The sequence below is a fragment of the Arvicola amphibius genome, chromosome 10 (genome assembly GCF_903992535.2).
Source record: "Arvicola amphibius chromosome 10, mArvAmp1.2, whole genome shotgun sequence".
NCBI lineage: Eukaryota > Metazoa > Chordata > Mammalia > Rodentia > Cricetidae > Arvicola > Arvicola amphibius.
Genome location: NC_052056.1, coordinates 2460799 through 2475220, shown reverse-complemented (window position 1 = coordinate 2475220; position 14422 = coordinate 2460799). Strand labels below are relative to the sequence as shown.

At 45.4% G+C, this 14422-nt stretch overlaps 1 protein-coding gene across 1 annotated transcript; it reads right to left on the bottom strand.

The window, feature by feature from the left end:
* Positions 1-210: 210 nt before the first annotated feature.
* Psmg1 (proteasome assembly chaperone 1) lies at positions 211-12690 on the bottom strand. Its single transcript, XM_038346256.1, has 7 exons — positions 12520-12690; positions 11206-11312; positions 9127-9278; positions 8477-8539; positions 4583-4781; positions 2916-3052; positions 211-418 (listed from the first exon to the last, which is right to left on the bottom strand). The coding sequence occupies exons 1-7, from the start codon at positions 12648-12650 to the stop codon at positions 344-346; spliced, it is 864 nt and encodes a 287-aa protein (XP_038202184.1). The 5' UTR covers positions 12651-12690; the 3' UTR covers positions 211-343.
* Positions 12691-14422: the final 1732 nt, after the last annotated feature.

Sequence of the window (14422 nt, the reverse complement as noted above, 5' to 3'; positions counted from 1 at the left end):
TCATGGGTCTGACCTTCAGGCTTCTGTGGACACCGCATACATAGTACACAGACATACATGCAGAAGAAATACTCACATGCATAAAATAAGAATAAATGCTTAAAATTTTTTTAAAGAAAGAAAATGATCAAACAATAGTCCACTTAATAAAAAAGTACTGGCTCGTTAATATTTCAGTTGTAGACATATCACCATTAAGAAAAAATAAAATTACAGTCAAATTTTTTAATTTTTATTGTGTTTATCACTATCAAAACACCCCCAACCCAGAATAAAGTACAAAACAGTAGTGGCTGCCCTCTGGAATGGGCAGGTTGTGGTCATGGCTCACTGCCTGTGGGGGTCACGTGTAAATGTTGCTCTGAATCTCATTTGTTGTCATCAATTTCTTCAGTATTTCTGTGCTTTCAGGAATGTTCTGGAAAGAGAAAAAAGGCTATCACAAATACACCCAAAACCCCATACTCACAACAGAGGAGGACGGTACCAGGCATGAGCTGCCTTTCACCTTGTTCAAAGAAAAGGTAAACAGTCCAGTGGTTCAGAGCCCCACCGGGCTGGACAGCTGAGTTTCAACTGAAGGTTGCCCAGATCGACTGGGTATGTCTGTGGGGGATCGTCCTGACTGGCAGTGGTATGGGAAAGTCCAGCTTACTGTGGTGGCACCATCCCCAGGGCAGCTGAGCACGAGCCTGTGCGTGAGACAACAGCCGCCATCCTCCACGGTTTCTGCTCAGAGTCTGCAAAGCTCTTGCCCTGACTTCCCTCTGCTGACTGTCGGCAGCCATCTCTCACCCTCCACAGCCCTCACACAGGGCTCGCGTTCTCCTCACTCTGCACACTGCCCTCGCCCACTTCTCACCAAATCACCACCACCTTCTGGAGCCATCACCCGACCCTCTCTCAGGTGCCTCTCCTAAGGCTGACTTCTTGCTCCCACCAAGTGGGCCACCCTATGTGCTTCCCAGCATGTGCCTGCCACCACCCAGAGCTTCCCTATCTGTGGGGCTGCCCCAGGTGAGAACCCAAGGTAACTCCTGCATGCCATGCGTTAACTCAGGCCCAGTGTGTCCTATAAGCCATGCGCTAACTCAGGCCCAGTGTGTCCTATAAGTTATGCGCTAACTCAGGCCCAGTGTGTCCTATAAGCTATGTGCTAACTCGGGCCCACTGTATTTAGTCTTTAAGATGACGGCTGAGGTCAGGGAGACAGATGGCTCGGCTGTAGTGTCACAAGACAGATGGCTGGGCTGTAGTGTTACAAGACCGTGAGGACCTGAGCTGAGATGCCCCAGAGCCACACTGACAAGCACCTGTAATCCCAGTGCTGAGAACGGGACAGGAAGTCTCCTGGGACCCACAGGCCAGTCAGCCTGGCCTAATCCAAAATGCCAGATCTCAAAGAACTAGAGGGGGACACCGGCCGCTGACCCACACCTCACACCCACACTGCCACACACACAGTGCCCCTCCACACACTAATTTTGGGGGGGGGGGGTGCGGTGGTTTTTTAGACACGGTTTCTCTGCAGCTCTGGAGCCTGTCCTGGAACTAGCTCTTGTAGACCAGGCTGGCCTCAAACTCACAGAGATCCACCTGCCTCTGCCTCCTGAGTGCTGGGATTAAAGGTGTGCACCACCAATGCCTGGCCACACCAATTTATTTTTTCAAAAAGAAAACAGTGCTCAACAGGGCATATTAGCACACGTCTCTAATCCCAACACTTGGGAGAGGACAATCTGGGCAACATGGTGAAACACCAAGTCAAACAAAACATTCCCCAGAACGATCATTCTACCGAACAAGTCATTACCTTAAGGGCAGGAACTGGAAACGCTAAAAAGTGATTTAAACTAAATGTTCATTTCAAGTTGATATGACAAATGACTTTTAATCTCTAAACAAGTAAGTCTAGATGTTTCCTGAGAACACCATCCACAGCTGAAACAAACAGCCCTGCCTGCCCTCAGGGACACAGCCCTCAACTAAATGTGAAAAGGCAGCCAGTTGAATGGCAAACCCAATGAAAGAGAAGCTAAATTTGAAACAACTTAACAGCACTTACTGCCCCTGCAGAGGACCTGGGTTCATTTCCCAGCACCCAGATCAGTGGCTCACAACTTCAGCTCCAGGATCCAATGCACTCTGGCCTCCACGGGCACTTGCATGCCTGTGGTGCACATAAACTCTCACAAGCACACATGTAAATAAGAAAAACAGTAAATCCATCTTTTAAGAAATAATTATAAATTTCCAAATAAATTAATTGCAGGAACTTGCTACAGAATATTATTCTAGGATGAATTACATTGTTTATGCTGTGGAACATTTGTTTAAGAGGCAAAGATGTGTTGCATTCTTTTATGTTGCATTTGTTTAACTCTGTGAAGCTGTGTTACTTTACCTGTCTGAAACACCTGATTGGTCTAATAAAGAGCTAAACAGCCAACAGCAAGGCAGGAGAAAGGATAGGAGGGGCTGGCAGGCAAAGAGAATAAAAAAGGAGAAGTCTGGGAAGAAGGGGCAAGAAAAGGGGCCAGGCACACAGTCAGCCACAGAGTAAGAGCAAAGTAACAATACAGAAGAAACGAAGAAGAGGAAGCCCAGAGGCTAAAGGTAGATGGATCGTTTAAGGAAAGCTGGCTGGAAACAAGCCAAGTGAAGGCCGGGTACTTATAAGCAGAAATAAGACTCCGTGTGTGATTTATTAGGGAGCTGGGTGACAGGCCCCGCAGGAGTAAAGAGTAGAAACAGCCAACAACAGGACAGTGTCAAGCAGTCCATCTCTCTCCATAAGCACACGTAGGATGTGACCGCGGTACAAAGCAGTCACATCACAGAACACCTGGGGCACAGGTAAGTGCCGCACGGGGAAGCTCCTCGGCATGGCTATGGGGGAAGCACTGCAATCTTACCTTCGCCAAGCACTTCAAGCCACTGGAAGAAAGTACAGGCTTAAAAGCTTCCACAGTGACAAGGTCCAACTTCATCACATCGGTGTAGCACAGATACAGAACTGCGGGGATTTTCCACACTTGGCAGTAGCTCAGAACTTCAAACACAGAGGAAAAATGCTTGTTTTCTATGACATGATTTTTAAGTGGGACACTTTTAAATAATAAAAGCTGCTTTGGAAAAGTCTACTTTCTGCATCTTTTAATCAAGGCACCTACTGCCATGTTAATCCATTTATGGGTATCTTCTCTAAATTCATCATAACTGTAAGAACAAATGTATCAGGATAATGGCCACTTGCAGGAGGCACACGTGAAGGGTAACATATATAACGCATCCTAGTAACTGTAACACAAAAGGGAAAGCATTGGGCTTAAAAATGCATCTAACAAAAAGCTACATACTATCAAATACCGATGTGGGATTCCCCTCTGCATGCTCTCAATACCACTGGTGAATAAAGAAGCTGCCTTGGCCTGTGATAGGGCAGGGTAGAGCTAGGCAGAGAAAACTAAACTGAATGCTGGGAGAAAGAAGGCGGAGTCAAGGAGAAGCCATGGAGCACTGGAGACAGACCCGACAGAACCTTGCCAGTAGGCCACAAGCCTCATGATAAAATATAAAATACTGGAAATGGGTTAATACTAGATGTAAGAGCTAGCTAGCAATACACTTAAGTGATTGGCCAAGCAGTGATTTAAATAATATAGTTTCTGTGTGATTATTTCAGGAGTCTGGGCCAGGAAAACAAACAAGTGGCTTCCTACTACAAAATACGAACCACTGAAAACAAATGTCAGCTTATCCTTACATAATATGTGTGCCCAGCAGTATGATGGTTAGTAGAGACAAGCCTCTAGACTATCGAAATCAGGTTAACTGAGGTGGCAGACCCACCTCAACTGTGGGTGCCACAGCTCCAAAGGCTGGTGTCTGGACCACATATAGAGGAGAGACGGAGAGCTGAGCATGAGCATTCACTTTGTTCTACTTCCTAACGGCTGACGTAACGTGGCCTCAGCTCCTGCTGCCACGCTTTCCCCACCATGATGGGATATGCTGCCTTCCACTGTAAGCCACAACAATCCTTCCTCCCATAAACCACTTCTGCTAGTGGCCATTTTGTCACAAGAGAAGTAACTCATATGTAAAACAGCATGATAAAAACATTAAGAGTTAACAACCAAGCCAGGCAGTGATGGCGCACACCTTTAACCCCAGCACTAGGGAGGAAGAGACAGGCAGATCTCTGAGTTCTAGGACAGCCAGGTCTACACAGAGAAACCCTGTCTCTAAAAACCAGATAAATAAATGTAAAAGCCAAGCTTCAACATCCAAAACTTACTTTGATAATTAAAATTCCCAATTTTCACATGCCAAAAATCTGTATCTAACATTGAGTTCCACTTTGAGATTGCAGAACCAAAACAGAAAAGAACCGTGGAAGCACAGAGCCAAGATTCTAAGCTGCTGTCCCAACCGCAATGCAGGGAAATCTAACGTTAAGCCGAGTATCCCACATGCAAGTACCTTCCACATGACTACAACTACTTCAGAAAGGTTACTAGTAAGAGCAAAAGTCATCAGCACAGCCTGACAAAGAGCAAAGGCTGCGTGTTTAGCCCACCTGCTGCAGGCAGATCATGCACAATGTTCGGCTGTTCCAGCAGTGGGCAGCAGGCAGAATCTTTGAATTTCTGAGTTTTTAGGGCTCTCAGGAAAGGAGAAGGAAGGCTGCAGGTGGACTCTGAGGTTTTATACTCTGTGACGTGTCGGCATGTGAGAACTGTTACCTGCATGTTCTTCCTGGGTCGAGAGCCAAAAACCTATGAGAACAGTGATGATGTTAGACCTCATATTTGCCATAGTGACTCCCTCCAGGCAGCAGTGGAGGAGACTGCAGTGCTGCCCTGCCTGTGACTCTGAGGACCAGCTAAATGACCTTCCACGTCATTTTCTTTCTCTGAGCTGAGAGTGGCACAGCCCAAGAGCCATGTGATGTAAACTGGTGCAGAGATCACAGGTCAGAACAACAGTGGCCCTAGGACGGCCACCCTGAATAAAGTCACAAGAGCAGACGCAACATCCCTTCCCTCACCTGCCACTGAGGACACCTGAGCAATGGTTCTTATGGAATTCAGTTTTGGTTACTGCAGCTGTAGAATCTCAAATTCCCACTGCAGTGTGTGGGTCTGACAGGTCATTAAGGGTCCTTCTACCTTTTACTTAAATTCATGGCAAAAAGAAAAAAAAAATCAATGAAAACAGCTATTTTTTAAAAAGGATTTCTAAGATAGTATATTTCGCCGAATTTTCTTTTGTTTGTCTGTTTGTTTTCCTCTATTTTTATCTGTCTGCCTGCCTCGTAAGTAGCCAATGCTGGCCTCAAGCTCACAGCCCTCCTATGCTGACCTCCCAAAGTAGATCTAAAACAAGAGCAGTGTTTTAGATCAGCAGTGCGCTCCATGGCCTCACGGTCTTCAGCTGGCAGTGCTGTTGGGGAGGCTTCAGAACATTAAGGAGGCGCAGCCTCAGGGGAAGTGTGTCACTGGGGCAGGCTCTGATGGTCTATGATTGGCCGCACACTGATTCACTGCCATCCTCCTGTGTGAGGATAAAAACGTGACAGCCAATGTCCTGCTCCTCCACCATGCCTCTCTACCACCACGTTTTTTCACCACGAGAGACTTTATTTCTGAAAGTGTAAACCAAAATAAGCCATGTTCTCCTCCACTTTGATTTTTGTTGGTTATTTTTTTCACACATACACAAAGTGACTAACAACAAGTGTGTGCTATCATGTCTAACTTGTCTGAAATACTTTATGAAATGAGAAAAGGGTGAGTGCCAATAACAGGAATGCCAAAAGTTTCCATAAATGATTTACACTATTAATTTCACTACAAATTTTTGTAAATAAATACTAAAAACGTTACCTCTTGCAAGCCTGTTATTGTGCATATCCATTTAAGAGAGAAAAATCACAGCAGCATAGTTTAACTTCCTACCTGTCACAGTCTGGTCTGAGCCTACAGCACTCGACAGCTGAGGTTGTGTCACTAGGAGGTCCCGTCACTAACAGAGCAAGTGTCTACAGAGAACATTCCTAAGGAGCACAACACTGTTAAAAGAAACTCTGCTTTAACCCTCAAATGGCAGCAGATGCCCATAATCTCAGTACTGAGGAGGTTAAAGCAGAAGAATTTTAGGTCAAGGTCAGCCTAGGCTACTGAGCAAGAATCTAAAAAAAAGCAAATAAATAAAGTAAAAAAGGAAGGGAGGGAGGGAGGCGGGAAGAAAAACAGAAAGAAAGAAAGAAAGAAAGAAAGAAAGAAAGAAAGAAAGAAAGAAAGAGGGAGGGAGGGAGGGAGGGAGGGAGGGAGGGAGGGAGGAAAGAAGGAAGGAAAAGAAAAGCAATACTTTGCTTTGAAAATGTGCAACCTGAGGGCCAGAGAGAGAGCTGGGAAGTTCAGAGCACTTGTTCTTGCCAAGGATGTGGGTTTGGTTCCCAGGACCTAGACAGCAGCCCCAACCATTAGTGACTACAGTTCCAGGGGACCCGATGCCCCTACTGACCTTGAAGGGCACCAGGCATGCATATACATACAGTACATAGACATGCATACAGGCAAAGCACTCATACAAATAAAATAAGTTTATTTAAAAGTGACTAATTTTATGTCACTTCAAGTCTAGAATATGGTCATTTTTTCTATACTACAAAGGTAGTATTTTTATATAACCAGCATCCTGCACAATTTAAAAGTAAAATCAAACATTTTGATCTTCTACCCTAGAAAAAAATATACCAAGTACCCTGAGTATACGCATATATAATCAAAGACTAGCATGCAGAACTTTGCAAACAACCCTTTACTTAATGCAGTACACTTAATGAATGTCCAATTGCTTTAAAATAGGTACACACCAAAATTCTTATTTCCAGTGAGTTATCTTAGCATCTTTGTTCAAGTGCACAGGATGTTTTTAGAGCACCTCCTCCCAGCACAGGTGAACTAAACAGTAACTGCTCAAGGTTCTGCGTCAGTCACCTCTGACGCTGCACACTATGTGCATGTAAATATGTACACCTTGCTTCTATTGAAAATAAGTATATGCCAACGTAGTAACATCTGCACTGTGTGACTACAGACAGGGAGAGTGTTCCTAACCCAAATCCAAAGCCTTTCGCCTGTCTAATGACACGTGGAGAATCTCATATCATGAAACCTCACTTCACAAATTTAAAATGTAAAACCATAACTTGTGTTTAAACTTGAGTCTTACCCCCAAGACATTGTCATATTGTACATGCAAATATTTCAAAACTTTAAAAAAAAATAAAACATTTCTAGTTTCAAACATTCTTGAGAAGGCATATTCAATATGCAATCAATGTACAACTGCCCAAATTACAGTTTTTCTCTGAAGTCCTTGAGTTCAATTTTCCAAAATGAGGATTTTTTTGTTGTTGTTGTTTTTGTTTTTCAAGACAGGGTTTCTCTGTAGCTTTGGTGCCTGTCCTGGAACTCGCTCAGTAGACCAGGCTGGCCTTGAACTCACAGAGATCTGCCTGCCTCTGCCTCCAGAGTGCTGGGATTCGAGGAGTGCACCACCACTGCCCCCAAAATAAGGACTTACAACCACACCTAATGCTAATACAGATGTGGTACTTGGGAGTGCAGTGGTGACTGGTGGCCTCTCCAAGGCACTAGGCAACTGCAGTCTTACTCAAGGATCAACAACCCTGAGTGCACTCCCGGGTACATTGCTAGGCTGGTCTTTTGCTTGTCTGTTTGTTTGGTTTGGTTTTTTGAGACAGAGTTTCTCTGTGTAGCCTTGGCTAGACTGGAACTCACTCTGTAGATCAGGCTGGCCTTGAACTCACAGAGATCTGCTTGTTTCTGCTTCCCACATGCTGGAATTAAAGGCATGTGCCACCACTGCCCAATGTAGACTGTTCATTTAAAAATAAATAAATAAACACTCCGTGCTGGTTAGTCTTGTGCCCGCTTGACATACAAGTGAGTCATCTGAAAGGAGGGAACCTCAGTTGAGTGTAAGATCTGGTTGTAGAGCATTTCCTTAAATAGTGACTGATGGGGAGGGCCCAGCCCACTGTGGTTAGTGTCATCCCTGGGCGGTGGTCCTAGGATCTTCAGGAAAGAAGCCTGAGCAAGCCATGGGGAGCAAGCCAGTAAGCAGCCCCCCTCTGTGACCTCTGCATCAGCTCCTGCCTCCAGGTTCCTGCCCTGTTTGAGTTCCTGTCCTGACCTCCTCCAGTGATGGACAGTGATGTGGAAGTGTAAGCCAGGTAAACCTCCCCAGGATGTTTCATCGCTGCAACAGAAACTCTAAGACATACTCCATAACAACTCTTAGGGAAACTCTTTCTTAGGGAAACTCTTTCTTAGGGAAACAAACTCTTTCTCATCTAATATTTGACTGCAAAAGTCTAAGAGACAACCAAGCCCTTGAGCCCACACACACAACTAACCAGCCAGGGCTTTCTTCCTCTTACCTTTTCCAGCCACTGGAACTGTTGATCCTCAGCAATGTAGCAACTACACTGACAAAGGAAAACCTGGAAAGGGAATTTCAAGCGTTCTCAAGTGAAAGCAGACACATCTGGCCCTGTCATGAATAAGCACCACGTAAATACCAGTAACTCACATTGCTCTATGGAGCCAGAATCCCCCAAAGGCCCACGTGTTGACTCACAGTGCTCAGAATCTGCAGGTTATTAGCAATATGCCCTTGAAGGAGACTGTGGTACTCTCCTCCTCTTTTGCCTTCTGGCCTGGTACTCAGTGTGCTGCTCCTGTGCAATCCCGCCATAGAGTACCAGGCCTCCCCACCCAGCAGGACTAAAAGCAAAGGGTCTGCCCAATCACACATTGGAACTTCAGAATTTCCAAGCCCAAATCAACCTCTTCTCCATGTAAGCTGAGTATTCTAGGCATTTACTCGGCAACAGATGACAGCACAGCAGTTTACCCAGAGTCAGGCCTACAATCCAGTTAGACCATTAGAAATTTTACAACACAAGCATACACTGAGTGGCTAAGGAGAGCCCTGGATCTCATGCATATGAGATCCTGAAGTGTTTACGATCTGGATCTCATGCATAAATGACTATGCTTTGAGACTACTTAGTGAAGGTCCACATACCGAGGGGTCTGATTTCAGCTGATAGAACACACAGAAAGCATCTGTAGGGGACAGATGGACAGTGTCCGTTGTTCTGCACCATTCGTTCCAGAGCTTGGCACAACCAACTTCTTTCCAGACTCCTGAATTCATAACAAATGCTGACAAAAATGCTGTGGGGGGAAAAGTTCCCATGAACTGGTGTCTGGCTATGCAAACTGCACTTCCTACTCATTGCCCCACAATCATTCAGCACCACCTAGCTGGGGAGTGGAGAGACGGAGCAGATCAAGTACTGCTCTTGTCAAGCCTCTGCCTGGTTCCCAGCACCCACCGCTGGGGACACACAACTGTCTATAAGTCCAGCCCTAGGGGATCTGATGCCTTCCTCTAGCCTGTACTCTTGAACAAACCCACACGTAGACATATATACATAATTGAATTTCTTTTGAAAACCTCTTAAACAACATTTAAAGACTGTCTAATTCAGTGTCTCTCAACCTTCATAATGCTGCAACCCTTTAATACGGTTTCTTCATGTTATAGTGACACCCCAACATAAAATTATTTCGTTGCTACTTCATAACTGTTTTTTTTGCTACTGCTATGAATTGTAATGCAAATATCTGATATGCAACCCAGTGAAAGGGTTATTTGACCCCTAAAGGGGGTGTGATCCACATTTTGAAAACCACTGGTCTAATTGGTCCATTTTGGAACAAAGAAAAATTGAGGCCAAGGAGTGAAATCCTACATCTTCCAGACATGACAACCAGGAACAGGAAAGACAGCCTTGTGCACAGAATCTATGCCAATCCCACATCCTAACACTGTTCTAATACATTTGGGCCTCAAAAAACAAAAAACAAAAAAACTGGGCAGTAGTGATGCACACCTTTCTTTAATCCCAGCACTCGGGAGGCAGAGGCAGGCAGATCTCTGTGAGTTTAAGACCAACTTGGTCTACAGAGAGAGTTCCAGGTCAGCCAGGGCTAAACAGAGAAATCCGCCTCAAAAAATAAATAAATAAATAAATAAATAAATAAATAAATGGATAATTAAAACTTAGGCCAGCAGACTTTTACATAATGGTAAACAGCTACCCACTGCTTACTTACACAACTTCTAAGTACAATGGCTTACCTTTACAAAGGCAAAGGCTCTTAACTATAGCTCACAAAGCCATTGAAAATATAAAGAAAAAAAAAATATAAAGGTCTCCACGTGTACCGATATACAATGCTGTTGCGTCTAAACTCACATTGCTCTACAGTGAATCTACCAGGTCAATAAATGCACTCAAACACCTTAGAACTGAAGTGCTCCAAAGTGTCTGCAATGATTGATAGACCACTGGACACCCCCTCAGACTGAACTCTAATTCTGAAGCTAAACATACTTCCTTCAAACCTCATTTTTTATGTTTATTACAAAGATGGAAGGAGCAGGCAATCTACTTTACTTGAAATACATTACTGTGACTGTTTACGACAGGGCTTCAGGTAGCCCAGGTTGGCCTTGAAACGTCTTCATGCTCCTCTCTACTGCCTCTGCCTCCTGAGTGCTCAGACTGTATCATGCCCAGCTTATATGGTGCTGGGTACCGAATGCACTTTACCACCTGAGCTGCATGCCCAGCACCTGCTGTGACTTTTTCATTTTTTCATTCCTTTGACTTTTCGAGACAGGGTTTCTCACTTTGTAGACTAGGCTGGACGCGAGCTCAGAGCGATCTGCCAGGCTGGAGAGATGGCTCTGAGGTTAAGAGCACTGGCTGTTTTTCCAGAGGTCCTGCGTTCAATTCCCAGAAACCACATGGTGGCTCACAACTCTCTATAATAAGATCTGGTGACCTCTCCTGGTATGCAGGTAGAACACAGTATACGTAGTAAATAAATCTTTAAAATAAATAAATAAAAAGCGATCCACCTGCCTCTGCCGCTGGGATTAATCTGCTGCTTTAATCTGCTGGGATTAAAGGTGTGCGCCACCACCACCGCCCGGAATGTTGTGACCTTTCTTAGGTATCAGCATGTGGCGTTTATGCTGCCCTCTACTCCATTCTTCCAACAGCACGTCTGTCTTGGTACTGGCACTTACCTGTTGCATTACTTCCTACTGCGATTATGAACTTGGAGCAGGGATGCTTTTCTAGCAGTGCAACCTCCAGAGATGTTTTTGTCTGTCTTTGGAGAAGCCGCACCTCCCTAACAACAAGAGACGAGAGTAAAGTCAACAAGTATTATTATGCTGCGGGAGATGAGTGACAGACTGACGAAGAATAAATGGCATTCTATATAGAGATGGATGGATGGAGGATAGACAGATGAGAAACAGATGGGCCGCAGACATGTTATTTACGTGGACAGGTGACAGGCAGGTGCCGCATACATATAAACATGTATGGATGGGTAAATGGATGGGCGATAGGAGATACAGGCAGATGAATGTGGGGAGATGCATAGATGAATGGGTATAAGGTGTTAGATGAGAGTGTCCTTACAAATGGGAAAGGTACACACTGTCCTTTTATAAAATACATACTACAGTCCTAAAGGAAGAGATTTGGGCGATGACTGCTCAATAGCAGACTCAATCAGCAGGTAAAACTACTGCAAACTTCATACTGTCCCCGTAACACGCCCATGCCAGCACCCCTAAGAGCCAGAGCCCCCAAAAAGACTAAAAACAGTTTAAACACTCCTGCCAGCAAAACTCTGTGTGTGACCAAGACTCCAAACAAACGTCCAGACATTTAGTTGTGGCAAATGCAGATGAGGAGTGTACATGGTAAATAACTGCATGGGGACACCATGGGACAAATCAGGGCTCACAGGAGTAAAAAACGAGAGGGCGCTGAAGAAATGAACTATTGAAAGGGTTTATAGTTGGTGCAAGCCGCTGGAAAATAGAATATTTGGAAAAACGAGGTGAATTTGATGTTGAAAATTTGTGATTAGCATACTTAGGGTTGGGAAGGTCCTAGGTGGCCAAAAAAAGCATGACGACCCAAGTTCTGGACCCACCTAAAAGCGCAATGGTTCTGGGGAAACGAGACTCCCTAGGGCTTGAGGTCCAGTCAGTGCAGAATAACAGTGAGCTCTGCGTTCAATGAGACTCGTCCCAGAAAGAAGGTGGAAAGAGCCACAGGGCACCCAACTTCAACCTCTGGCCCCAAACACACACACAAAATACATGTGTAGGAATAAAAACAGCATGCTTCGGGGGGGCAGCGGGAGAGCCGTGACTGGAGCTGCGTAGCAGACCTGGCGTCTGTGTGTTTAAATACAGAGCCTCCCGCTGACACACGGTGTGAGCTCAAGCGTGGGGTGGGTGGAGGAAGAACGGCAGGAGGGAGTCGGTGTCCCGCGTGACGCTCGCCCGCCCGGCGGAGTGGGCCTCCCGGAGCCTGACCTCTTCCGCGCCAGCTGCCGCCGGACCTCCCGGTCCTCCGGCGTGTCCCGCCTGCTCTGCTCCTCTTCCTCCTCCTCAGTCCCAGCTCGGCACGGCGCCTTCACCACCTCACCGAAGAACGTGGCCGCCATGGCCACTCAGCACCACGCCGCCCGACGGCGCCTGCGCGCCCGCGTCTGGCCACGCCCCCTACAGTCACGCCCCCGCTTCGCTTCCGGGCAGGGCCACGCCCCCGGGCCTGGAACTTCCGGTCCGCGGCGGAGCTCCGGGCCCCCGAGCTAGAAGGAGCGGAAGCCGGCTCGGAAGGCCTCCTGCCCGGCGGGCCCGACCTCCCGGCGCCGCCCTCGGCTTCCCTCCCCAAACCCACGGCCCGCTGGAGGAAACGGCGCCGCGGGCGGAGAGCAGACCGCTTCAGGGGTGGTGACCGTCCCGCGGATCCAAAGAACAGGAGTGAGAACGCTAGGCTACGCCTTTAATGGCCGTTTTAAAGAATATACAATGTTTTCTATTTTAATGACCTTTCATTGACAAGCAGAATGTGCGATTCTGGTTTGTGTGCTGGAAGACGAAGCTCCGCCGAACACTGCACCCACAAGATAAGAGCAGACAACCGCGAGGGGAAAGGAATTTCCATCAGTAAGAAACACACATTGTAAATTTACCTGCGAGGAAAATGGGGAGGGGTAACTGTCTGCATTGCCCACCCAGCCTTTGGGTAAATACTTGGAAACCAAAGGGACCTTTTTAAAACAATCAAAATTCTCAGGAAGTTGCTTAAAACCTCTCACAGTGTAGAAAAACAAAGTTACTGCAAAAAAAAAAAAATAGTGTGTCAATTTTAACATATAACTATGTATAGCGATAGCTCACAAACGATTCCCTCTATGGTGTCTGAAGATTCGAAGACTCCAGGGTTAGCGCAGAAGTGAGCTACTGAATAAAAAGTAAACGGGTACGCACGCCTTTAATCCCAGCACTCGGGAGGCAGAGGCAGGCGGATCTCTGTGAGTTCGAGACCAGCCTGGTCTACAAGAGCTAGTTCCAGGACAGGCTCTAAAGCTGCAGAGAAACCCTGTCTCGGAGAAAAAAAAAAAAAAAAAAAAAAAAAAAGTAAACGGGTGACCGTCGCATTTCTCTTTGTATTGTTCTTAAGCTGTTATTTCGCCAGTGAGATATTCAGTTTCTCAATCACATCATGAAGATCACATCATCACAGAAATCTGAAACATGATTGTAAGCTGTAGAGAAGTGGGGGCTTCTCGACCATACTCTCAATTCTGCACATTCTTCCAAGAGCAATTTTACAAGAGTGCTAGTTTTAAAAAGCTTACTCCATACAATCACAAACACACAAAAAAACCAAACACTTTAAAGGGTAAATAAAAATATGTTGCAATTAAACAAATGCTAAACTCGAGAGGGATCCATTACGTTACGGAAAGCTGAACAGGATCAGATGGTGACAGAAAATTCGTCCCTACCAGAGCAAATTTCAAATCAAAACCTTTGAGCCACAGCCAAAATGCATGTCTTCACAACTGAAGATTTTCATTTCATAGCATCTCTTGAGGATATAATAAACCCAGTATGTAATTTCTATGACATTTGTGACCGAACATCTAAACATTTCATTAAAGCTCAAAAAAAACAAAAAAAAATCAAAACCAAGCACCTAAAAATAGCAGTTCTCACCTGTGCTGGATACAACATACTGAAGATTATGTCAAATTAAGATACAAAAAGAACAAAGCCTACACACTATAGGTTAGAATGCTCCAACTTATGTTTTAAGCAAACATGCAACCACAAAAGTTTCTCAAGTAATCTAGTCACTTAGGCCATATATGTAACCAGAAAATGTGCATCGTTCTTAATGAAAAAAACACCCCTAGGTTCCATTTTG